This window comes from Salvelinus sp. IW2-2015, linkage group LG24, assembly GCF_002910315.2.
Source record: "Salvelinus sp. IW2-2015 linkage group LG24, ASM291031v2, whole genome shotgun sequence".
Taxonomy (NCBI): domain Eukaryota; kingdom Metazoa; phylum Chordata; class Actinopteri; order Salmoniformes; family Salmonidae; genus Salvelinus; species Salvelinus sp. IW2-2015.
Genome location: NC_036864.1, coordinates 9,402,715 through 9,428,639, shown reverse-complemented (window position 1 = coordinate 9,428,639; position 25,925 = coordinate 9,402,715). Strand labels below are relative to the sequence as shown.

At 44.2% G+C, this 25,925-nt stretch overlaps 1 protein-coding gene and 1 pseudogene across 1 annotated transcript; both read left to right on the top strand.

The window, feature by feature from the left end:
* LOC111951367 (leucine-rich repeats and immunoglobulin-like domains protein 3) overlaps positions 1-25,925 on the top strand; it is a 47,196-nt pseudogene that overhangs the window by 16,435 nt on the left and 4,836 nt on the right.
* On the top strand, positions 23,530-24,344 carry LOC139022933 (leucine-rich repeats and immunoglobulin-like domains protein 3; the record flags this gene model as incomplete). Its single annotated transcript, XM_070434693.1, has 2 exons — positions 23,530-23,863; positions 24,058-24,344. Coding segments are annotated over exons 1-2 (606 nt in total), but the record flags the coding sequence as incomplete, so codon positions are not given.

Sequence of the window (25,925 nt, the reverse complement as noted above, 5' to 3'; positions counted from 1 at the left end):
TTCAGTGGTTATAAGAGGTAGGGCTGCCAGAGCATGGAGAGGTCTACAACCGTAGTCTACATGGTACTATGAAAAACAGTACTCTCATATGTGGCAGTAAACAKGACAGATGACCTCTGTGGGACATTTCACACTGACTTGTGGGGACAGTTTTTGTTTGTGTGGACAGTAAGCCTTATGGGGACATTCAAATGAGATACGAGACACAGCCACATCCTGCCTGACAACCGTCACACAGCCCTGTCTGTCATGGTGAGGGACTCACACACAGATGGTTTTGTGATGAATGGTGCAGATGCCGAGCCCCACTGTAAAACTGACTCTGCTCTTCCCATCTAATCTGAGAAGGCATCAGCGATGTGTCATCGTTTTCCTTCAGATGATGTCACTAGTCATCTTTTAATATTGCTGGATTCCATTCAGACGTTCAGTGTTAACATCGTTGGCAGAGGTTCAGTCAGGGTCCTTTGGCTCTTTTTTCAGCTCCGCAGTTTTTCAAGAGGGAAAACTCAGCATCTGGGGAACTCATGTCTCCACTGTTCTTCTCGTTACCTTTTTGAGCAATTAATATGAACCCCGGCTCTGTCAACAGAAATTAATTGTATAATATCTGTACATTATAGGAACACCTGTAATTACAAAAGTACAATGATTCATGTTTTGCTTTAGCTTGAGATTAAGAATCAGTGGTAGAGACTTTGTAAGTGCATGAAGAGGTCAACTGTACAAAATCAGATGTCTGTGTGTTGAAACTATACTTTCAGTTCCTGTTGATACTATGTTCCAGTCTTACTTCTAGCACATGGTAGCARTAGGAGGAAGAAGGATTGGGAAACTAACTGCAAATAACAATAAGCTGAACTCCTAGCAGAGACATCTTTGTATTAGCAACTATTAATTATGAGCTTATTTGGTATTAAAGTTAAAGGACATCACCCTGGGCGGGGTGATCCTCAGTAGGGGATAAAAAGGGAAAACACCATCTTTTGTACTGAGTGTGTTACTTGCAAATTACTGTAAGTGTACACTCCGGATTGCAATCATTATTACAAACTAACCTCTGATCAAAGTTTCCTGGGGTCACTTGTGTGCACATAGGGCAGAATTCCCTTACACAACTCTCACACGTGCACACACACAAGTAAGAGTGATTACAACGGGTTAGTTTGGACATTGCCACAGGCATTGAGTGTCATGACCATCATATTGTGAGCTGTTGAAATGTCATTACATTTTGTCTCCCACAGTGTGAGGTATTGATTGAGGCAGGAATTAGGACAGTCTTTCACCAGCAATACTGTAGTCATAATGTGTACTCGCACCCAGTGTCTGTGATTGCCTTATATCCTGCAATCCCAGTGTAGTAGTGACTACATTTGGACAATATCTACTTTTAGTACAGCTGTCCCCCATATCAAACAACATTACATTTACATTTACATTTAAGTCATTTAGCAGACGCTCTTACATGACTTGTGTTTACTCACTGCTGTAATATCACCTGTTTAAGTTGTTATAAATGACTGAAATACTGCTTCAGAGGACAACTAGATAATTACATATCTATAATCAATAGTGACATGAGAATGTAAACTTTTAGCATTCAACCATAAAACACGAATACAATGTTCCACTAGTGTTCTTTCAATGTACAGACATTAGCCTACTAGGACCCACAATTTAACAGTAGTACACTTCTTTTTAGAGTCCCAAATTGGACAGGGAGAAGGTTGTGGGAATTCTGTCTGCTAAAAACGTGGATCCCSTCTATGCATGCAGAGAAAGTGGTACTATGGCTTTATGGGTTATAGGGTGAGTGAGGGCTTGTTGACAAATTGCTGGGTGATCGACTGGCGACCACACTCAATGCCCACGGCTGTCATCTCATTAATTATAAGCGGCATGTATCCCTGACCATGAAATATGCATCCGCACACTGCCCTCTTTATGCCACGTCCCAGTCAGCACAAAGTTTATTTTGTTTAGGGGTCTCCGACCTGTAATTGGCGAAGGCCACACAACTCAGACCCGAACACAGACCACTTTTGCACCCACTCAGCCACTCAGCCACCCATCAACAGAAACCTCACACAGTCATGGGGATAGGAGGCTTGTGTGTGTAACCTTGACAGCGGCCACTCTGTTCTGACACTTTCCTGTGGTAGCGAGTCGATGAGCCGAGGAGTCTGGGAAAAGTGATGTTGCTTGTGTGTTTTGGTAGTCAAGACTTTTGAGGTGAGACGAGGTCTCATAAACCTGGTATGTGTCAAGATGTGTGTCTAGATGYTCCACATTCCAATGGCTGGTTTCACTCTCAGAAGCATGATGCATCRGTTTGCAGTTAGAATCTCATTTGCTAAAGATCCGTTTTCAATGTGACACAAACATATGCAGTCACATTTTAGTCACTCAGTCACATTATGAGGTGAAACTGTTACTAAAATGTTTTATTTTCCAATGACTGTTTTTAACTGTGGTTTATTATATTTCCATTGGATACTATCAACTATTTTCCATGTCCTCCCCCAACCCAAATTAAAATTTTATCAAGTGCAACTGTGTCTGACATTTTAGATGGAGTGGACTGCAGGTTTATACAGACACAGTACCTCATTCTGACTCTGGGTAAAGAAACGTGAATAAACAGTGTCTGCCTTCTGTTGCTTGTAGAGAGACCCCTCCCTCCCATGCACACACACAAACACACACACCCGTCAACCCTCCTCAATGTTTTTACTGGCMAACGTTGATACCTGGAGCTAGGCATGCTGGGTAGACATGTTTTAATTCTGTTACTATTTTGAGTATAATGACTGGCACCTAGCCACTTGGAGAGAGTTATCGGGTGAAAGCAGTCCACTGCCAACCTCTGTACGTGCTTCTGAGGACTTCACCAGGTCTTCAACGCCTTTATTTTCTTACATTCCAGACACTTGTCTTATTAAACCACACTTGATGGACCTGTAGTTCTCATGTAAGAGAAAAGTACCTCAAGCTATCCTCTGTGTGGGGTGCGGTGGATGTTCCGTGGCCAGTGAAGCATCCATCATCTAGGCGCCAAACAACTCGGCAGCCAAGAAGAGAAAATATGATTTCACCAAGTAGGRAWTGCTTTAGCTGGCATATGTTTTAGCTGAACGAGGGTCTGCTTCAGTGCTTCTCCAGACAGCAGAAAAATGTGYGTCTTTGTTGAATGTGTCTCGAATGTTTGTTTGGGAAYGTGTCACAATAAATGTCACTCGCATTACACACAGTCAGATTACAARCAAAGTTCTGYCTTTGTAATGTKCTTTCKCTCTMTCACTGGCAGGTGATTTTCATAAAGGTTTGTGGAGACATGCAAAGACATGTRTCGGTTCGTGTTCACCCAGTGGTTTWTATGTTRAAGASTGTGGGTTGGTTGGTTWAACAACTGCTGTTGTTGCTCTCGTCTCCCTGCTCTCAGTCTGAGAGTGAGACCACTGCAGAGTGGTGAAGCATGAGGAAGCAATCAACTGATCAGGGATTGGACTTCCTAGGGCCCTTTGGGCATTTCACCCACCATCCAGGCCTGGCTGGCCTACACGTCCCCCCCTCCCCTCTTTCCCCTAATCCAGAAGGGGTCCCCAGGGACCTAATAAATCACGGCGGTCATGCAGATAGGCATGCCTTTCCACCCCCAAACTCCCACACTGTGATTGTTCCAGGGTGCTATTACTAAGTCAGACGTTCTAGAAAATGTGTGGTTGTCTGTGGATTTAGTCCAATTCAATGTATTGGAATGAAGTGTTGAAGACTGTTTTTGCTGCTGGTAAAATAACAGATAACACATAGACACAGAACAACAATACTTTTGCTGTCATTATTTGAGCATTGGCTATAACAGATTGATGAAAAAACAACTACTGGTTCTAGGCTACGAAAGATAAAGGACCGTTTTTTTCCAGGTTATTACATACTTGTTCAATACTGATCACAAATAGACTTTTACAGATGATTGAAACCGAGTTGAGTCTCTAATGATATGTTAAAGGGGACCATAATTATATCTAGTTCTAGTACAATCCAATAATTATCGTTGATCAATCGTTTTTAATGGAAAACTTGACTATCCATTGGATTGAGTGGTATGATTGGTATTGAATGTGGCATACCAATACTGTCTTATCTATGCTTCTCACATTCTATATTGCCAACACACCATGTTGGTGTTTTAGATGTATATCCTACCTTATTTAAGGTGCATACCTTAATACCTTACAAAAAGATACTCACGTAAATTGCAGCATTTATTTTGTGCAATTTGACTGCAAACCATTCAGAATATAAGCACCTTACATAATGGCAACCCACACCTCTAATGTGCCTCAGACATAATTCTGAATTTGGAGCACAGAGAGCTATACTTATAAAGATAATTAACAGGACAGTCCAAAAAGATAGCTCCTAATTTGTTGCTGAAGTTTTAGCACAGAATAAAATAATGAAGTTGCTCTCTGGCTGTACTGGCGGCAATGAGAATTGATTCTCCTGTGCCCCAGTTTGCTTGTATTCTGATTCTAGAGGCCCAATCTCATTTTCAATTGACCAGGTGGCCCATTTTGAATACAAATGACAAAGATAATTGGGGCAACTGGGCCGAAGGACAAGTCTCACACCTTGCTGTTTCAATTATTGATGCAATAAAGCAGTCAAGAGACTGCTTAAAGACAACAATACACATGCCTCAACTAAATGACCTTCATTGTGAGTTGGAGTGGAAAAACTAATACAATGTCTGTCCAAACAAGAGGTACTTTGGGGGAAAAGGACAGATTGAGCCCGTTTGGGATAGCCAGAGGACGTGCAGTTTTCAGACGAAATTGGGGTGAGTTTTTTGTTGTTGTAATTGGACAAAATGGGGGAGGAAATAGAGTCAGTTATGCTGCAAGCAATCAGGACTTATTAGAAGCATGCATTATTCAGGTTGTTTGCCTGAAGGATCTCACGGAGTGAACTGCAATTTATGGAAATGTAACCAACTGGTATCAGACCCTGGCCAAAGAACACCTACAGTATGTCCACAGTCACACCTAATAGCATGGGAGATTGAATGATAAGACGAGGAGAAACAACAGAAAAGAGAATTTACAGGAAACTGCTCTTTCACACTCTGCCTACGGGAAGGCTCAATACATTGAAATGGSCCATGAAGTGTCATGATGTGTATTTCACATGGTAATAAACAATGAGACGGGAGTTTCTTAAATTCTAATAGTAGTTCTTGTTTGGTTTTTATTCTTACTTACATTTTTTATTCTATTTTCTGTTATCTATGTTATTGTCATTGTATTGTTGGAAAGAGCTCTCAAGGCGAGAATTTCACTGTACTGTTTTACACCTGTTGTATTTCACATGGTAATAAGCAAAGATAGGGGAAAGTAGCCTTTATCTTGCTAATGTAATCATTTATCAGAGACTACACATTKTTAAGCTTTCGAGAATTTACAACCAGTAATAAGTCATAAAACAAATGACCTTTGGCCAGGCATTCTCAAAAACCTTGGTTTTATCTGTGTTAAGTCTTTGACACACATTAGCAAATATTTATGTGAAATGTCTACATTAGACTAGAATAAGCAGCGCCTGTTTTGGTGTCATCAAACAATATGGTGTAAAACAAAGTTGGTGTTAAAAATTTGAGTAAAATGAAACTGGAACAGTTGTAAAATAGGCCTACTATTTACACCAAGCCTCCCCCCCCCCCCCCCCCCCGCCGCCGGTGCGCATCACTACAACAACCAATAGAGAGGCGCGCTGTTGGGAGCCTTGAAAGTAGGTAGCTGTGCGAGTGCAAGGCGAAAAGTATGCTAGTACAGGCTAAAACTTTTACGAAGGTATGGAGAAGTTTGGGTCCCGTAAAAATATTTTACATGTTCGTAGTTTCAAAGGAATACGGTTCGAGGAATTGGATTTAAGGACTAACCTCTGACTAAACCGTACAACATTGTTCCTGGGTTGAACTTTTACTATATCGATTTTCTCGTTCTTTTCTCTAAAACTTGGGGGAACTTCGTGTGGCTAAAAATGTCCGCATCTATGCAGCCTCTCAACGCTGCGAGATATGCGTATGCGGTCGTTTTCTTACTGTTTTCCCGAATGAGAACTTATATTTGATATGATGAAAACACAAGGACGTGTCCGTCTCCATGCACATGTGTTGGAGACCTTTTGGACTGCAGTCGGTTGAAAAGGGCGTGGAATCCTGAAAATCTTCCGAATGGACGGTACAATTGTAAGTCAATTTAGAGAGGGCTTTTTTTGTTGACTTGCCATTTAATCTTCACTGCCCATAGATACGAACAGCTATCTTAATTACTTTTCACACCTATGTTTGAAATTAGTAGTTTGATAGATATAGGTTTTAACATAGTTACAACAAGTGTATAAATGGAATACTCGAATAGATACATTTATGCAGAGAATTAACGACGTGATTTGTTACATTGTYKCCAACTTTTTTACGTTGTTGCTTACTGACGATTCGAAGAGAATGAAACCGTTTGGAAACAAAGTTTATTTCACTTCACATCAACAAGAAAGGGAAATTAGTCCTAAAACTGTACTTTTTGATTCCCAAGGACTGATTTGCTGTTTATTTAGAAAGTATTTCGCAATAACGCATGATAGGCCTCTCCATTTTACAAGGTGCGAGGGCCAGAACAGATTTATTTTTTTGTAATTTAGTTGACGCTCTCATCCAGTGCGATTTGATACATTTTTGTACTTTTTTCCGTACTGGTCCCCCGTGAGAATCGAACACACAACCCTGGCTTTGCAAGCGCCATGTTCTACCAACTGAGGCATAGAGATATTTACTGAATAAAAGTTGTGTTTGTCACATTTAGAATTATATTATTGTATTTTTTTTATTGTGATTTCAAATTCAAATTTCAAATACTCTATTGTTTATCATTCCTTAGCAACATTTGGTGTTATTTAAGAGATAGAAAATTACTCTAAACATCAAGGAAATTGAGATTTTGCACTCGGAACAACACTGTAATTTAAATCAAACGTATTTCTTGCAATGTCACACTGCCTACAATTCTTCCATGTCAATACCTTTAGGACATGTGAGCCATACTCCTCAGGAACAGCAGGAAAGCGCAGTCTTGTGAATAATAAAGCAGACCGTTTTAGAAGATATAACACGATGACCTTTACACATCAACGTCCCATTGTCAGTCTTTCTACACTAGTGAATCATTAGTTGGCCTACCTACTGCATAGCGTTTTTATATTAGGATTATTCCAATCACCCAGTRGGCCCAACAAGACATGCCAACATCAGTAGGCTAGTGAGTTGGTAGTACTGTTTGCTTTTGAGTTTGTTGTCAGTGCAGTGAGGTACAATCATTTCCCAATGTTATATAGTTCAYGGAGACCTTTCAACAGACTTTTGGGATTTTGGTGCTATCACAATTTCCATGAATGAAGAGCCTAAAATGCCATCATAAACAATTGATTACAATTCATTTTGACAACTTGTTGAACCTTTTTCAGCATGTAAATATCAGGTGACATCATGATAAGGAGCTAATGCAGAATACAGATGTCCATTACAMTAGGMCCTAGATGAGACCAACTGCTGAATGACAATTGTTTGCCTTTTGTTTATGAGGTGATACCATCATTGGGCCTTTCCATATTCTGTGAACTCAGTAGCTCTTCAGGCCCCAGGGCTATTAAGACAATAAATGCATAATGTCAAATGAAGTCATAGACACTCCAGGCCAATCTCCCATGGTAACGCCTCAAATAATTGTTTAACATGTATTAATAAGCAGATGTTCATAGGTCTGCCTGCCTGGCTTCCATTCAGACTGCACCATGTTGATGTATCCTCACTACTAGCTTGTGTTTTTTTTTAGTTCRTATTTCACAACACAGCTAGGCTAGTTAGTCCCCCGTTACAATGTTTGTTTGGCATTTACAAAATGTGTGCTGCCTGCTCTGGAAATTTCACATTGCCAGAAAACACAGGCACAGCCTCATAACCAAGGCAAGCCGGCCAAAAAGGGAGAAAAAAAGTTCCGCACAGGGGGAAAATTCTTTGCACTCCGGCATGCTAATTTATGAGTGTCTCTCCAGCACATCTTAAACKGCCCGGCCCTTTGTTTTCCCACACCCGGTTATTTCTGCTGAATTAGCATCTCCAGAGCCACCGATGGTACTGATTAAGGAGTCACTCTTGGATTAGTTTGTACAAACTCTCTGAAAGAGAGAGAAAGCGAGGGAAGGAGGGATGGATGGAGGGAGGGAGGGAGTGAATGTGGGAGTGATGGAGGGAGTGAGTGTGGGAGGGAGTGAATGTGGGAGGGAAGGAGGGAGAGGCATTTAGTTTGAGCTTCACATTTCTCAGTGAGTGAGTGAGGGGTAAAGATTTTACGATTCAAATTTAGACAAGTTTTCGTTTTTCCGAGTTTTTTCGGATTTATAGCCTGGAATGTAGCGTAGTATGCATTTGAGGAGGTAAGCTCTCTCAGGAGACTCACTCAACATTGCTGTATTACCAGACCATCCCATCCACAGCCAGTTCTCACCTATAAAATAACTTTACGTTTTCACAGATTTACATGAGCGAGACGGGCTTCAGTGTCTACTGAAAAAATCCCAGTTAAAGTGTGAGATCAAGCCATTATGTTATGGCACTTCAAAGATAAGGAGAGAAAGCTCYCTGGATTATAACGTAAGAGTTTTAGCTGGTGGGGAAGGGAATGCCTTTTGTCAGCTTGGAAGTCAATTACCTATTTTCCCTTGTGATCTATATTAGTCCAAGTGCTTTAAGAACCACATCAAAGAACCAGCAGGTCTATCTTATCTCATTACTAAGAGGATGGATAGCTTGGTTTCATTCACTCTTCAGACACGGATAAATGTGTGGCGCACAGTCTAATATATACAGGCCAAAGCATATATAGCTGTACTGATTTAATCGGGTCCACTTCTGGACCTGGATTTCTGAAGGAAGTGTAAGTGTCAGAAACCCTCAGGGCTTATCTGGACATTTTTGATACTACACCTCTCCACCTCTCCCATATGGCCTGATTAGTGGAACAAAAACATACAGCTGCATGTTGGGAAGGGAAAAAAGTTTCAGAGAGAGAAGTAAAACTCTTGTTGAAGAGTTGAAAAAACTATTAGCTGAAGAATAAAACCAGGGCCAGATCTAGAAAAATGCAACAGGAGTGTTTCGGCTTGGAAACTCACTTCCCCGGCATTGTGAATAGATTACCAGTTGTTAGTTTTTTCCCTCCCTCCTCTCAGCTCCAGTTGATGGATTCCAGATGGGGGCAAGCCAAAAAAAGGGTCTGGCACCACAATGTTGATCGTGCGCAGCAGCGTCAATAACTCCACAGCTTTATAACACTCTGGGCAAGGCAGGCTTCTCTAGGCCTGTTTTCCACCCCCCCCCTCAAAAAGGGAAAAAAATGGAATCTCTCCCTTCCATAACTTATCTGGTTGTCTGTTTTGGCTCGGTGAATCAAGAGYGGATTGGATGCGTGAGCTTGTCTGGCTGGATTTTCTCTCAATGTTTTAAAAAAGGCTGCTATGCCAAAACTAGGCCTATAGCTGGTTAGCTTTACTTTTTTTGCATACAGTGGTTTGTTTTGAAAATGACTCAGTTGCTTTCCCACATTACTTCAGTTGRAGCTGTATAGGCTAGGCTCACTCAGACAAGTTAKGTCTCCTGTTTWAAAACAGAAAGGCCAGTATATGATTGGTTGTGAAGTGWACGGCCCTCCATGTTGTGTAACTTTCCTCTAACAAACGTCTTTCTTCACAGGGACCTGAGCCATAATAAATTGCAGTCGCTCGACAGCACTGTGTTTAGGAAACTGCGGCACYTAAGTGAGATGTAAGTATACTCTGTGTTCTGTACTTCCTAGAGTAAACAACGTCAGTCACAAACACTCTCCCTCCACCGCCCCTTCACACCACATGTGACAACCAACCTTTATTCCTGTATGTTTACAGAAAGCTTAACAACAATGAATTCGAGACGGTACCTGATTTGGGCCCTCATGCGGCAAACATCACCACCCTCATTCTGTAAGTATGAATTACTTTTGAAACAACCCTCCCCCCCACCAACCCACCCATCAGAGTTGTCAGTGCTAGTTAACAGTGTAGAGCTGCTAAGCCCTGCTCCTCCCTCCTTGGTGGAACCCCTTTTGGCTGAGTTGGTTCCCAGACGGGGTTGTCCCAGGCATGGCAGCCAGTTTGAGACAAGTCAGTCACATGTCTGAAAATAAATGTCATTGTTAAAAATGGAATCGCCAGAGGTGGTTCCAGCGTTTCCATAAGTGTTGATCCAGGATCTGTAAGATTGGAGTTCTCTGTCCGTCCATCTCATTTCCGTTATAGATAGTCTGTATCTACTTAGGTGCTTCTACACCTGCATTGCTTGCTGTTTGGGGTTTTAGGCTGGGTTTCTGTACAGCACTTTGTGACATCAGCTGATGTAAGAAGGGCTTTATAAATTATTTTGATTGATTGATTGATTGTACGAGTAGTGTGGTATTTCATCCATCTGGAGGTTGAGTGTTTGTATACACTCCTAGTAGGATGGCCCCAGAACATGATGGAGCAATGTGGGGCTTTCATGTGTTTTCAAAGACAAATAGACCCGTCAATGTCAGAGGTTTCAAAGGCATTGATTTCCAACTTTTCCCCCGGCACAATGTCTCACAAAATCAATGGATAGGACGTTTTTTCCCCCAACAAGAATGCATCCATCTCAAAAACTAGAAGAGGCATATTCCTCATCAAGCCTGAACTTGACAAGCAGTAACACCAGAGAAAGAAGCCTAAGGGGTTTCAGACGTCTGCTATTAGTCAATTTGTCTTCAGACTTTTAGGTGTATAGCCTATAGGCCACAGATGCGGCTGGCGGTATTACCTGGAACTAAAGCAAAATACAGTGCACCAGGGTATGTTTGATTTCCAATAGGGCTGATTCATTTATGATAATGTGAACATTATCGTTTTGACAACATTCAGAGGTTTTAGGAGTTGTTCTATAGTATTCCCCTCTACTCTCAATTCTCCACTCAATATGCATATTTGGTTGATGCTTCTTATTAAAACATATAATGTATGAATAGGAGAACAATTCCAATAKATTTCACCATTGAATGTTCCAAAGTATGTCAGCCAGCCTAGTTGTCATCCTCAATGTGCATTTGGGAATGATCAATTCATACTTTCTTACCACAACGTGTGTTCATTTGTGTCTGTGAGTGCGTGCATAGTATTCCCAGTTGCACTGCTTAGTGTCTACTCGGCAACTCAAATCTCTGAGGGGGGGATTTAAATACACAATCCCTCTCCCCCCGTGCTCTCTTTCTTTTTGTTGCTGGTATTGGCATCATTGATGGAGAATATGTGTGTGGTATTTCCTATTGGAAAAAKAACTGAGTTTTGAGAAGCCATCAGATGACTTATTTTTCAGACTGGCGCCTGTAATGAGAAGCAGGGCTGCTGCGTTAGCTGGGCCGGCTCAGGCACACACCAGACACTATATTAAACACTACACCAGCATCTGACCCAAATGGCTAATAGCACAGTTAACACATCATCACGACATTGTTCCTGTACATTGTCAGGTTGCAGTAGGACCGCATCAACTACAGTGCTATAACTGATACATAATACACAATGTCTGTCTGAAGGGAAACATGGTTGAACGATGAGAGAAAGAGTTATATTGTTGGTTTCSTACAGTGTTTCCAAACCCYGATCCTCGAGTACCCCGTAACAGTACACATTTTTGTTGTAGCCCTGTACAAACACACCTGCTTCTTGCTAATTGAGGGCTTGATGATTAGTTGACCAGTTGAATCAGGTGTGTTTGTCCCGGGTTACAATAAAAATGTGTACTGTTGGGTGTACTTGAGGACCAGGGTTGGGAAACACTGGTTTAGTAGATATTAGGTTATTACAGTATTGAGTTACAAAGTTACAATGTTTGTTGCCAARAGCTTTGTAAGCAAGACATCCARGTATATCTGTCAGCTTAGTTASCCACAGASCTAACCCTTTATAAGAAAGAATGAATTGGTAGATAAGCAGAATATGAAGCTCTTTCCAGTTCCAACTCAGTTACCTTTTCCATACACAGAGATTCCATCAAACCGTCTTCTCCAAATACCTAATCAGCCCTGGAATCACCAGATCATTTGTAGAGCCCACCAAACTCAACGAGAGGTGGTTTCACAGCAATCTGGTTAAAGCCCCCATCCCCTACCATAAATTCCTGGGAAATTGTTCAATTAATTAAGATGATCACRACTCAATTACTACCAGCTGCAGGGTTATTGCCGTTTGTTTTTACTCTGGGCTGTGGGGTCAAAGAAGTTGACGAGAGCTGCCGCTATGTCTGCCTGGCTGTTTGAATAAGTGGCATTCGATACCCCGGGGCTTTTTTCCCCTTACTCCCCTCTCAGGCCAGAGAAATGAAGGAAGGGGAAGAAAATCTCCAGTATGTGCGAATGGAAGGRAAAAATCAGACTGTACTAAATAGAGAAAAAAAGGGGGGTTCAGGATTAGGAAGCCTCCGTTGTTGATTCAATATCATTGCGTTATTAAAAAGTGGAGTGTTGCTGCCTTTGGGGTAACTTGTTTGCGTATGTGTGTATCTGTTTGACAGCTGCTTCTGCTGTTTAGCTCTAATTTATGTGGATTTTCTTATTCTTTAATTCAAAAAGGAACATTTCTGTTGCAGCGTCACCTGTCTATAATCGTCTCACACTGTGGTCTTGTTGATGTAGGTCATATTTCTTCAGATAAACAAATTCAGAGTGTGAAGGCAACACAGTCCAAAAATATGGAGTAGATTTGCTCGAAAACTGCCAAATTAGACACAAGTGTAAATCAAATTGAGATGTGCTGCTGTGTGGTCTTATTTTTTTAATCTTTGCTTTTTCTTGACTGATATCAATACAATTCCTTAGAGTACACTTAATGAGTTTAGCAGCACAATTCAGCTGATCTAGGATCAGCTTACCATTAATGTAGGGTACACCGCCTTCTATTCAAATAGTTATTAAGTTGTCTACTATACCCAAAGGCTTGGAGTTTCCTCAARTTGGGACACATGCATGTGCTACCTGCTTCATTCCATGAATAAACAAAGCACAGTTTGATAGATGCTTTAAATTCCCCTAGTCGTACATTTCAATGTGTGTTAAAATGAGAAGTTAAAACCTGAAGAGACCCAAACAAGAATGACAGGCAGGTCTTGAAACTATAAACATAACGGTGCATTATAACCTTATTTGCGAGAAAATTGGTTAAACAAATTTGAAGTGTGTGCCGTCCAAATGGACAATGCCCCGCTTGTTTGTCCGTGGAGTTGGCCAGACAGGTGGAGATCAACAGATAAGCACATGGAACTCTCCGGTACACAGCGTTTAGGTTGGCCTTTCAAAAGCTCTCATTAGATCTCTGGGCAGATGTAGGGGAGTAGAGAAAGATGGAGAAAAACTGTTTTGTTGAATGGACCGTAGCCAAGTTCTCCTTCACGTCTCTCCCTGTAGGCCTCAACTGCACAGTCTCAGTTGATATCACAGTCCTCATCTGCCACAATGTTTAAGGTTAGAGTTGGTTGGGTGTTGAGATGCTGTAGTATGTTGTACTTACAGGTTAATACAACAGGGTTCAATTAATTGCTCAGTGGTCTCTGAGATTCAAGCAAGTGAAGCCATAACAGCTCCTGTAGGTCCTCACCTAGCCTATCTCTCTGTCTATCTGGAGAGGGCTGGCCTCTGCTGTGTGTAGTCCATGTTTTGCCAGATGGTCTTGACCGCTTCCTTCAAAATAGGGGTCCTCATGAGGGTTATAAAAGGCATTGACTTGTGTGGTCTTTGTACTTCCCATGACATGACTCTTGTATGGATTCTTATGCTCCGCATGGGTCATGTCAAGTTTTCATGGAGAGGCTCATTTGTAGCAGCACTGTTTTGGTTCAAGTGGGAAGTGTGTCAGAGAGTAAGCATTAACAACATCAGCTTGGGACACCATGTTGTATTTGTGGCTTCTCCGGTGGAGGGGCTGCTCATTCTCCACAACTTAGCTGAGGGTTAGCATCACATGCAGCTAAACTGAATCCTTGATGTATCTGGCCCATTTGCACTCAAACAAACAAGGTTTGTTCATATATGAGTTGTCTGGTCTCCACAGCTGGCYAGATGTTTACTRTGGGGGGAAGGGAGAGGGTGTTGGGGTACAAAGACCAGGGACYCATCATCATCATCATCATCACCACCACATCACACCTCCCTCCAGTTGACAGGCCCCAGGGTCAGTCCGTCTTTTGTAGAGGAACATGGACTGAGCAGCCAGCGTTGACAGTTGCTTTCCAACTGCCCCCTCCCCTCAAAATATCCGGGGCTCCACAAAACTGGAAATACAGGTTTTTTCTATTTTTCTCGCCAGCCTCTCTTCTCCTCTTCTCTCAGCGACCAGTCAGGGGAACATGAAAACCCAGGCCCAGGTGGTGTGTGCCCCCTTTGTTTGGTACCACAGAGGCCGTGGTGCGTGGAAAGCCCTTGGAAAGCCCCCCCCCCCCCTGCAAATCTGCACACAAAAGGCTGGCTTGTACCCTTTTTACTGCGGGTGGTGTGGTGTGCTGCACTGCACCTAGCTCAGCCTGTGGCTGTTGCCTAAACTGTGTTAAAAAATGAAATAAAACCATTTTTAGGCAGTGACTGAGTGTTTAAGAAGAAAAAAGGGGGATTTAGTTTCAGCCTCCCAGAACCTACCCTCTACCCCCACCCTCAGCCCCACCCTCAGCCCCACACTCTACCCCACACTCTACCCCCACCCTCAGCCCCACACTCTTACAGTCGGTTGGCATAGAACCAAGCGTTGAGTCTTGGCCTTGCCTAAGGCTAGGCAGAGGGACGTGCTGTGGCAGGTTCTACTCCTACGTGCCCCAGACACCCCATCAGCCTCTCCTTTCTGGGCCTCTATCCATATATCCTCCTGGTATTGCCTTTGTTCCAGGTTGGAATGACTGACAGRCACACTCGTCTGTTTTCCTCTGTATGTTTTGGTGGTAAGGCTGCCAAGGGGTGTCACTGTCTCAACGTGGGGAGCCTAGTCATAAGAGAGGTATGGATGGCAGATTTAGGGAAATGTGTGGAAAATGACTGCTCTGTCCAAGTCAAAGATCCCACTTTCTGAGGCTTTATGATGGACTGAGAAGCTACGTTGCCACTGTGCTCAATTTCTCGCTTGATTGTATCTTCAGTGCTGTTTTAGTCTCGCTTTGGCCAGGCGTACAGAGGAGCTGAGTCAGTTTGAGACTTTGTGTCTGGTTCAGTGTGTTCGTTTCATTGTTGTTTTCTTATTGGCAGCTTCTTGAAGGGTGCTAGTGTTCACATAAACCAGTACTTCTCAGCCATGTCAATGTTCATCCATTTCTCCAGAGGGTTGTATGTTGACGTATGTATTGCATGCATGCACAGTATAGGGAAAACGCTAACATTCACTTTGGTCAGTATAAGGAAAATGCACAAAAAATGTGTATCATAAAGAAGATAAAATTAAGAACTGATGCATTAATACAAGTTATATTTTTTTTGGGGGGGGGGGCTTGTTGTTATGTTAGCCTTGCAATTAATACTGAAACGGGGCCTGCAGTCTGGTGTATTAGAGGGAATTCCTACTCTTTTCCCTCACTCTCCCTTTCCCTCGCTCTCTCTTTCTCTACCCGTCGAGGCCCATACACAAAGACGGCTCTGTACAGRCACTGTTTATAACTAAGCAGYCCCTGCACTGCAATTTAGGAGGCGTGCAGCTCAGGAAATTGCCAGCCTCTGCTGAGGCATGCTTTAACTGAGGGAATGGTATTCATCAGCCAAGTAATTGGCAGGTTATTTTTTTAAATACCTTGTTAGTAATTACCTTATAAACAAAATAACACAGCACTAAACCAAACGGCTGTTTTGACCTGTTGAGATGAGTAGTGACATTGGTTAGCCTTAGTATTGCCCCGTCCTCCCCCCTTTCCTAGACAACCAGGGAACGGTGGTCTTTTTCATGGTTCAGGGAGAGACTCAATGTTCTAGGAAAAATGTCTAATAACATAATAATAATGGGAAAACGGGTAGTGAGGGTCGAAGGGAATGCTCGGGCGAGGTTGGTCATTTATTTAATACCGCCCGCTAATTGACTGCTCTGAGTGTTTGTATGTCTGGAAACGTTAGACTGGTGACSCGCGTTGTTAAAATACACWGTATTTTCTGTCGTTCATTGGAGCCGTTCTATCTGTGTTTTCAGAGCAAACAACAGAATCACGCAGATCTCWCTGGAGCAGCTGAGGCCCCTGCAACGCCTGGAGACCCTGGACCTCAGCAATAACAGCATAGTGGATATCAAGGCTGACTCCTTCCCTGCGCTGCCTCTCAAGAACCTGTGAGTCTGTCCGTTTGGACTTTTTAACTAAAATKCATGSTTAAACTCMGTCCAAGAATACTATATAAGTGTTTGGATCAAATAGTAACATTTTGGTGGAAGTACAACATTTTTCCTCTTTGGAATTAGTTATWTAATCAATATCTCATTATGTATTTTCTTCTCCTCTAGTATCATGAACAACAACCGCGTTTCCACCCTGGAGATGGGYTGTTTTGTCAACCTGTCCAGCACCCTGCAGGTCCTCAGGCTCAACCGCAACCGCCTCTCAACCATCCCTGCCAAGATCTTCCAGCTCCCCAACCTCCAGCACCTGTAAGTGACAATTGCACTTTGAGCACTGWTGGGGTTGACCACAAACTATACTATGACCGCTCTTTGAACGCATGTGTAACGGTCCACGACTTTTCACTACTCTTTGATGTTTCTCTGACTGCTCTGTGAACTTCCTGAAAACGCATTGTGACTGCACTTATTGACAGTGTGTTGACATATCCAACCACTCTTTGACCACTCTTCCAACAGTCATTGACATCTTCTTGGCTTCTCTTGGATGAATTAGATTCCTTTTCAGCCTCACTTCTTGAGTTGAGTGAACTCTTATTCCTTCCCTGCATATATGATGCTGCGGTTCTCTTACGGTCTGGTTGTGGTCCAACCTTGCAGGGAGCTGAACAGGAACCGAGTGCGCAGGGTGGAGGGCCTGACGTTCCACGGCCTACATGCGCTGCGCTCGCTGAAGATCCAGAGGAACGGTATCAGCCGCCTGATGGACGGAGCCTTCTGGGGCCTCAGTAACATGGAGGTCCTGTAAGTAACTGTCCTCTGTGACAAGAAAATGTGTCTTCCTTTACTAGTGTACATTGGTGGATTTAACAGCATATGTCTGGTTGCAAGTGTCTGCATACCGTCTTTGGATACATATTTGCAGCCATATGTCTAGACAACGATAGTTGACTATAGCCTATACAGTGTGGTATCARTCCAGGCTAACATACGTCTTCATCTCTGTCTGTCTGTGTGTGCCTATATGTCTATATGTTGATGACTGACCTCTGTTAGTATGTCTCTGTGTGTCCCTGCAGGCAGCTGGACTACAACAACCTGACGGAGGTGAGTAAGGGCTGGCTGTAYGGCCTGCTGACTCTGCAGCAGCTCCACCTGGGCCACAACGCCATCAGCCGGATCCAGCCCGACGCCTGGGAGTTCTGCCAGAAACTCAGCGAGCTGTGAGTGACCCTTTTCTTCTTCTTCTTCTCCCTCCCTCTCTGTTTCCCTCTCGCTTTCTCTCCTACTCACACTGTGAACTCCAAACACCTCTCTCTTTCGCTCTCTCCTTTGCTCTCCCCCACCTTCCTCGCAGTCTCCAACTCTCCACCCCCCCCCAACCCACACACACACCCTCTCTTCCTCCACCCCTAGTGCCCAGTGCCAACACCAATGCAGGGCTCCTGACAAAATATTACTCCCCCACTTCACCCCCGCCACTATAGCCCCCTTCCTTTAATGCCTCGCCACGTCTATAGGGGAGAAGGGGGGGATAAGGAGGGAGGGATTTCACAACCAGAGTGTCTGCTGCGACAAGTGGCGGTAGCAACATATTGTTTCCTTTGTTGTTAACTTTGTTTATGGCACTGGCCAATTACTAAGTCCGCCATGTTTTTTTTTTTACTAGCGACTAGGTTGTTTCTGAAAGGAGAGTTGTTGTTTTTTCCTTTTCTCTTATCAAGTGAGGCTGAGCGTTAAACAAATTGGCAGTTGACTGATCTTTTTTCAACCGCTCTTTGGTAAATAGCCTTCTTCCTGGTTTGTTCGTTTTTTCATCTGATGTTTGCATTTGAGGATTTCTAGTACAAAGTTAATACTTTTATACTGTCTGCATACGGTTAAAYAAAGTAGACCAGCTGTGCAAGGTACAATCTAACTTTCAAAACTTAACTTAAAATAGTCTATACCGAAAGGTTTTTTACCTTATTGGTAATTCATAGACTAATCTGGCTATATTTGGTGCACGTTCGTAGTGATCTGAGGCTAGTTTATCCTCTACCTCAACTGTTTCTTTCTACCCCCACCTTTCCATTTTCCCTGGGGGTATGAACTGTGTGATGCTGATGTTCCTTCTCTCTCCATCCGACAGGGACATCTCGTCCAACCACTTGACAAGACTGGAGGAGTCCAGCTTTGTGGGCCTCAGCCTGCTTGACGAACTCCACATCGGGAACAACCGTGTGAGCTTCATCGCAGACGGAGCCTTCCGAGGACTCTCCCACCTACAGATGCTGTAAGTTTGAATAAGGATGACTAAACTCAATTTCAGTGAATTGTCAGAGATGACAGCTCTATTGTATAATGGTGCCAAACGAAGCATTAAATTATTATTTTCAACGTCCCACTGGCAGTGAGTGCATTAGCCATGGTTAATATCACTAATCCTGGTTAGAGTTTTCCCTGATGTTGTTTGAGAAGCCTCAAGGCTCATGAGAGTTTAGGGATGAACTCGATTTAAACTCCTCAGTGACATGGTTATAACAGTCATCAGCCTACACGTAAAAAAAATATATATTTTACCCTTTTTTCATGATATCCAATTGGTAGTTACACTTGTCCCATTGCTGCAACTCCCGTACGGACTCAGCTGCACCAATGTGTCAGAGGAAACACCGTACAGCTGGCAACTGAACTCAGCATGCATGTGCCATGCCTGCCACAAGGAGTCGCTAGAGCACAATGGGACAAGGACGCTGGGCGAGCACAATGGGACAAGGACGCTGGGCGAGCACAATGGGACAAGGACGCTGGGCCAATTGTGCACTGCCTCATGGGCCTCCCGGTCGCGGCCAGCTGCAACACAGCCTGGGATCGAACCCAGGTCTGTAGTGATGTCTCTGGCGCTGCGATGCAGTGCCTTAGACTGCTGCGCCACTCGGGAGGCCCCATCAGCCTACACTTTATCATTGCTTTGTGTTCTATAAGAGAAGACCTATCTCACTATGAGAGTACATTAGCAGCTAGCTAACTTCTCAGATGCTGCCTGCTTGTTGCATTTCGCTCCCTGTCCCTCTCCACACTCATCGCGGCGTGAGTGGAAATATTCCGCCTTGTTTGTTATCAGTATGTGGAATAGATGAACGTACTGCCTGTGGTTTCTCCACAGACATAACCTCAACAAGTCAGCAGAGTGAGACTGAGTCCACCGCTCCACCCCCCCATCTCCACACCGGCTCCATAACATTGCCCTGGTCCCTCTCTTAAATGGAACCAAATGTTAACTGTGCGTGAAAGGTCAGCAGAGGGCAGGTATGTAGGTAGGTGGACGGGGAGTTGGGGTGGCTTAGAGGGCTTTACCCCCCAGCCTCTCTCCACAACCTGCTCCTCTACCCCCTCCACCCCTCCTCAACCCCAATCATTTGTAACCAGGCATGCAGAGGAGGAAACTAGCTGTTTGAAAGTATTTAAAGAGACTTGAGAGAGACGGAGCGGGGGAAGGGCGAAGACGTCCAGCAAATCTCTAACAGACATGATGTACTGCTGTGTGCACATGACATTCAGTTAGTTTGAAAGATATTTCTGATTTTTAAAACCCTTTGATATAAAAAAAAATATATAATAATTCCCCAGCCATTAAACTCATTACTAAAAACGTATAATTTTCCACTAAATTTAGTAGCACCGACGTGTGGGTTTGAGTTCCTCCCTGTTAAACACGTTGCATTGCATGTGAAGCAGTGTTATGCTGCGAGACACGGAGAAACCATCGCAAACATTTAAAAAGCCCCAAAGTTAGCGAGAAACATCCTCCAGTGATGGGACCACTTTGAATACAAATGTAAAGCCTTTGACTTCTTTCTCGTCCTTCAGACGAAACGCAAAGCCGCACCAAGGTTTGTTAAGACTATAATAAGTGCAGATGTTTTCTGGGTGTGGATTTTTACAATGTGGTTTGTTTTTGTTTCTCTGGAAATAGAGATCTACAGAACAACGAAATYTCCTGGACCATTGAAGACATGAACGGACCATTTTCTGCTCTGGACAAACTGAGGAAACTGTGAGTAGGCTTGACTTTACCACTTTACCGTTGTCTTCTAACCTGTTAGTTTCCAGAAGATAGATTAGAAACTATAAAATGGACCATGAGAACGGATTTTAACTGGAAGTATTTTCTTGTTATCATAATATAAATTGCTGTATTTGAATGAAAACTCAAATATCCCTTTCTCAGGTTCCTTCAAGGAAATCAAATCCGCTCGGTGACCAAGAAGTCATTCTCTGGCCTGGACAYACTGGAGCACCTGTGAGTTGACCTTCAAATCAATATCCTCATACGTCTGTCTCAACTGTCCTGAAGCTGTAAACTAAATAAGGGAGAATCCATAACTATGAGAAACAAAGCCTGTTAGTGAGAACCACATGACCTTATTGTCTCTGCTTCTTGTCCATACTTTGATGAAAAACAGAGCTGTCTGGTATTCACCGTCTCCATATGTGGGGAGACTATTGATCACTAACTGCTTAGGCATTGCGAGAGGAGTGTTTGTGTGCGCCTGTGTGTTCGTGCTTGCATGTGTGCTGGTTTCTGTGTGTACAAGTGTGTGTGTGTATGTGTACATCTGTGTGTGTATTTCTATCTGTGAAACAGCTGCATTTGATTGTAATTAACTTTTYCCCCCAGTCGTGTCTGAGCTCAAAGGAGCCGAAGTCAGGCCCCTCTTGATTAACAAAGCACGGTGCTGCCCAGATTTCTATTGTTCTCAAGACCTTTTCTTCCCTCCCTCTCTCTGATGATTGAAGTGTTAGCAGTCTTCCTCCAGATAGGCCTAGATGGAGGGGAAAGTTTGCCATCTTTCTGTGTAAAGATCCATCCGTTCTCCCCTCTTTCCCCCCCTTCTCAGAGATTTGAGTAACAATGCGATCATGTCGGTCCAAGGGAACGCCTTTGTGCAGATGAAGAAGCTTGAGGAACTGTAAGTATCTCTGGGTTCAGTCACACTGCATTCATATTCTGCAATGCCAATAGACCAGAGTCACTGTTCTGGACTAACTGAGGAAAGGAAAGAATCTTTCATAGACAATTACTTCAAAAGCACCTATACTGATAAAAGTGATTATCTTAAAATGGAACGACTATAATTGCTCAAGTATTATGGATCATGTTTGTGCTGGGTCTCTCTTGTGATTCCTGGCTCTAATGCAGTACCCCCCCCCCCCCTCCCCAGGCACCTGAACACATCCAGCCTGCTGTGACTGCCAGCTCAAGTGGTTTCTCTGTGGGGTGGGGAGCAGGCCTTCTCCCTACGTGAACGCCAGCTGTGCCCATCCCTGATGCTGAAGGGCAAGGCGTGTTCACCGTCAGACAGGAGGACTTTGTTGTTGGTGAGTGTGACTCGACCACACACACACACACACACACCACACACACACACACAACAAAGCCTCTTAATGTAGCCCTTGTTTAAAAAACAGCATTAGCCGTGACAGTTTTCCATTTTATGAACTGACCAGATTGTTCCCATCTTTTCCTTCAACTCATGGACACTCTGATGGAGCAGCGTAGTAATGGAACCATGTGGAAACTCAGTGAGTTAACAGCTTGGCCGGGTGAGCAGAGAGAGCAGGGAGAAATAAATAATTGTTGAGAATTTCTGGGAACAGTTTCTTTAAGCTACATGACATATTAGAGCTGCGAGGGCTTTGCCCTTCAAAGCTCTTCAACATTTCTCAGTCAGGTAGTTTGAATCTTGGCGATAAAATAGTTATATTTCCATATATAAGCTGTTTGTGACCATCACGTTTTAAACAAACTGGTTAGCCAAAATGTCAAGTTTGAGTTAGCCCCATTCACATTCAAATGGAAACTAATGTTTTTCCCTCTTGTCTTCCACCAGACGACTTCCCAAACCCGAGCACGTGCAACCTGAGACCAGTCGGCCATTAAAAGCACCAACGTCACCTTCGTGTGCTCGGCGGATAGCTCCAGCGACTCCCCATGACCTTTGCCTGGAAGAAGGACAATGAGGTCTCTGAATGACGCTGAAATCCACAACCAGCAACACCTCAGAGCCCAGAGGGAGCGCAGGGCGCGTGAAACAGAGGTTACAGAGTACACCCCACACTGCAGTACGCAGTGTAGGTTCACCAGCGAGGAGATAAGACCAGTGTGTATCTCGATAACCTTTGGGTTCGCTCACTACTCCACCAATGCGCTAAGCTCATGTCACAGTAAGTCTAATAACCTACCTGGTATGAATTGACTAGTGAAATGGATTGTATAATATCTGTACATTATAGGAACACCTGTAATTACAAAAGTACAATGATTCATGTTTTGCTTTAGCTTGAGATTAAGAATCAGTGGTAGAGACTTTGTAAGTGCATGAAGAGGTCAACTGTACAAAAGTCGGACTCAGCCGCACCAATGTGTCGGAGGAAACACCGTACAGCTGGCAACCGAACTCAGCGTGCATGCGCCAGGCCTGCCACAAGGAGTCGCTAGAGCGCAATGGGTCAAGGACATCCCAGCCGGCCAAACCCTCACGATGCTGGGCCAATTGTGCGCTGCCTCATGTGTGTTGAAACTATACTTTCAGTTTCTGTTGATACTATGTTCCAGTCTTACTTCTAGCACATGGTAGCAATAGGAGGAAGAAGGGTTGGGAAACTAACTGCAAATAACAATAAGCTGAACTCCTCCTAGCAGAGACATCTTTGTGTTAGCAACTATTAATTATGAGCTTATATGGTATTAAAGTTAAGGGACATCACCCTGGGTGGGGTGATCCTCAGTAGGGGGGTGAATACTCCAGGTTGCAATCATTATTAAACAAACTAACCTCTGATCAAAGAAGTTTTCTGGGGTCACTTGTGTGCACATAGGGCGGAATTCCCTGGTTATTCCCTGTAATTCCCTGGTTATACACTGGTTATTTCAAGAGTTTTGTCTTTCTTAGTATAACTCTCAGCATGATAAACTATGACGAACCAGTGCACAAGTACACTGCAAGTATCATCTTGGAGTGCCCTAAGAACATATAAGGAATCTCATTATGACTGACATTGYAAAACCTTGTAACTATCATGTTACTCTTGAAGTGGTGGTGCAGTTAGATGTCAAATAAAACGTCCATCCCTTTTGTCCCTCCAGTGCTTCCCTCCTTCACCAAGATGCCCATGGACCTGAGTATTCGGRCCGGTGCCACGGCCAGACTGGAGTGTGCCGCCGTGGGTCACCCGTCTCCACAGATCGCCTGGCAGAAAGACGGGGGCACAGACTTCCCCGCTGCCCGTGAGCGTCGTATGCACGTGATGCCTGAGGACGATGTGTTCTTCATCGTGGATGTGAAGACAGAGGACATCGGGTTGTACAGCTGCACCGCCCAGAACACCGCCGGAGCCATATCAGCTAACGCTACGCTAATTGTGCTAGGTGAGAATTGTTCTTTCTATTTTCACCAGCTGTCAAAGAACTTTGCATTTGTCTGTRTGTGCTTCTTCATTTTGTCACAGATCAATTTAATTTCATGGCATTCCATAAGTTCTTCCCCCACAAATTGACATATAAATCAGGCGTTTTGAGACTATAAGGCAACTAACACTCCCCCTTACCCCATTCTCCTCCAGAAACGCCCTCCTTCCTGCGCCCTCTCATGGACCGCACCGTGGCCAAAGGGGAGACTGCGGTCCTCCAGTGYATCGCCGGCGGCAGCCCTTCCCCCAGGCTCAACTGGACCAAAGACGACAGCCCCCTTGTGGTCACAGAGCGTCACTTTTTCGCCGCCGGCAACCAGCTGCTCATAATCGTGGACGCAGCGGAGGGCGATGCCGGGAAGTACACATGCGAGATGTCCAACACGCTGGGCACCCAGCGGGGCAACGTGCGCCTAGCCGTACTGCACCTTACTGCCCCCCCCCCCCCCCCCCCCCCCCCCCCCCCCCCCAGGCACCTGAACACATCAGCCTGCCTTGTGTGACTGCCAGGCTCAAGTGGTTTCCTCTGTGGGTGGCGGAACGCAGACCTTCCTGGCCCTACGTGAACGCCAGCTGTGCCCATCCCCTGATGCTGAAGGGCAGAGCGTTTCACCTCAAGACAGGAAGACATTGTTGGTGTGTGGTGAGTGATGACGAACCAACACACACACACACAACACACACACACACACACACACACACACACACACACACACACACACACACACACACACACACACACACACACCACACACCACACACACACACACACACAAGCCTCTTAATGTAGCCCTTGTTAAAAACAACATTTAGCCGTGACAGGTTTTTCCATTTTATGAAACTGACCAGATTGTCCATATTTTACCTTCAACTCATGGACACTCTGATGGAGCAGCGTAGTAATGCGAACCATGTGGAAACTCAGTGAGTTAACAGCTTGGCCGGGTGGAGTCAGAGAGAGCAGGGAGAAAATTTTAATATTTGTGAGGAATTTCGGGATCAGTTTCTTTAAGTAATGACTACTAATTAGAGCTGAGGTTGCTTTGCCTTCTGAGCTTGTCCAACATTTCCTCCATAGGTAGTATTGAATCTTGGCGGATAAAATAGTAATATATTCCATATTTAAGTGTTTGTCGACCATCACGGTTTAAACAAAAAACAGGTTAGACCTCAAATGAATGTCAATTTGAGTTTAGCCCCATTTCACATTAAATGCCGAAACTAATGTTTTTCCCCTCTTGTCTCCAACCAGACGACTTCCCGCAAACCTCAGATACGGGTGCACCTAGACCCAGTCGGCCATCAAAAAGCACCAACGTCACCTTCGTGTGCTCGGCGGCCAGCCTTCCAGCGACTCACCCATGACCTTTTGCTGGAAGAAGGACATGAGTCCTGAATGACCGCTGAAATCCACAACCAGTGCACACCTCAGAGCCAAGGGGGAGCCCAGGCCGTGAGAAGCAACAGAGGTTACAGAGTACACCACCACACTGCCAGCTACGCAGCTCGTAAGTTCACCAGCGAGGGGAATACCAGTGTGTCATCTCAAACCACTTTGGTTCCTCCTACTCCACCAAGGCCAAGCCTCACTGTCAACAGCTAACGTTAAAATAACCTACTGGTATTTGATTTCACTGTTATTTCAAGAGTTTTGTCTTTCTTAGTATAACTCTCAGCCGTGATAAACTATGACGACCAGTGCACAAGTACACTGCAAATATCAACTTGGAGTGCCCTACGAACATATAAGGAATCTCCTTTATGACTGACATTGCAAAACCTTGATAACTTTACTCTTGAAGTGGTGCTGCCGTTAGATGTCAAATAAAGTGCAGTAAGGTGAAACCAGTCCTCCTTTTGTCCCTCCAGTGCTTCCGTCCTTCACCAAGATGCCATGGACCTTGAGTATTCCGGGCCGGTGCCACGGCCAGACTGGAGTGTGCCGCCGTGGGTCACCCGTCTCCGCAGATCGCCTGGCAGAAAGACGGAGGCACGGACTTCCCCGCTGCCCGGTGAGCGCC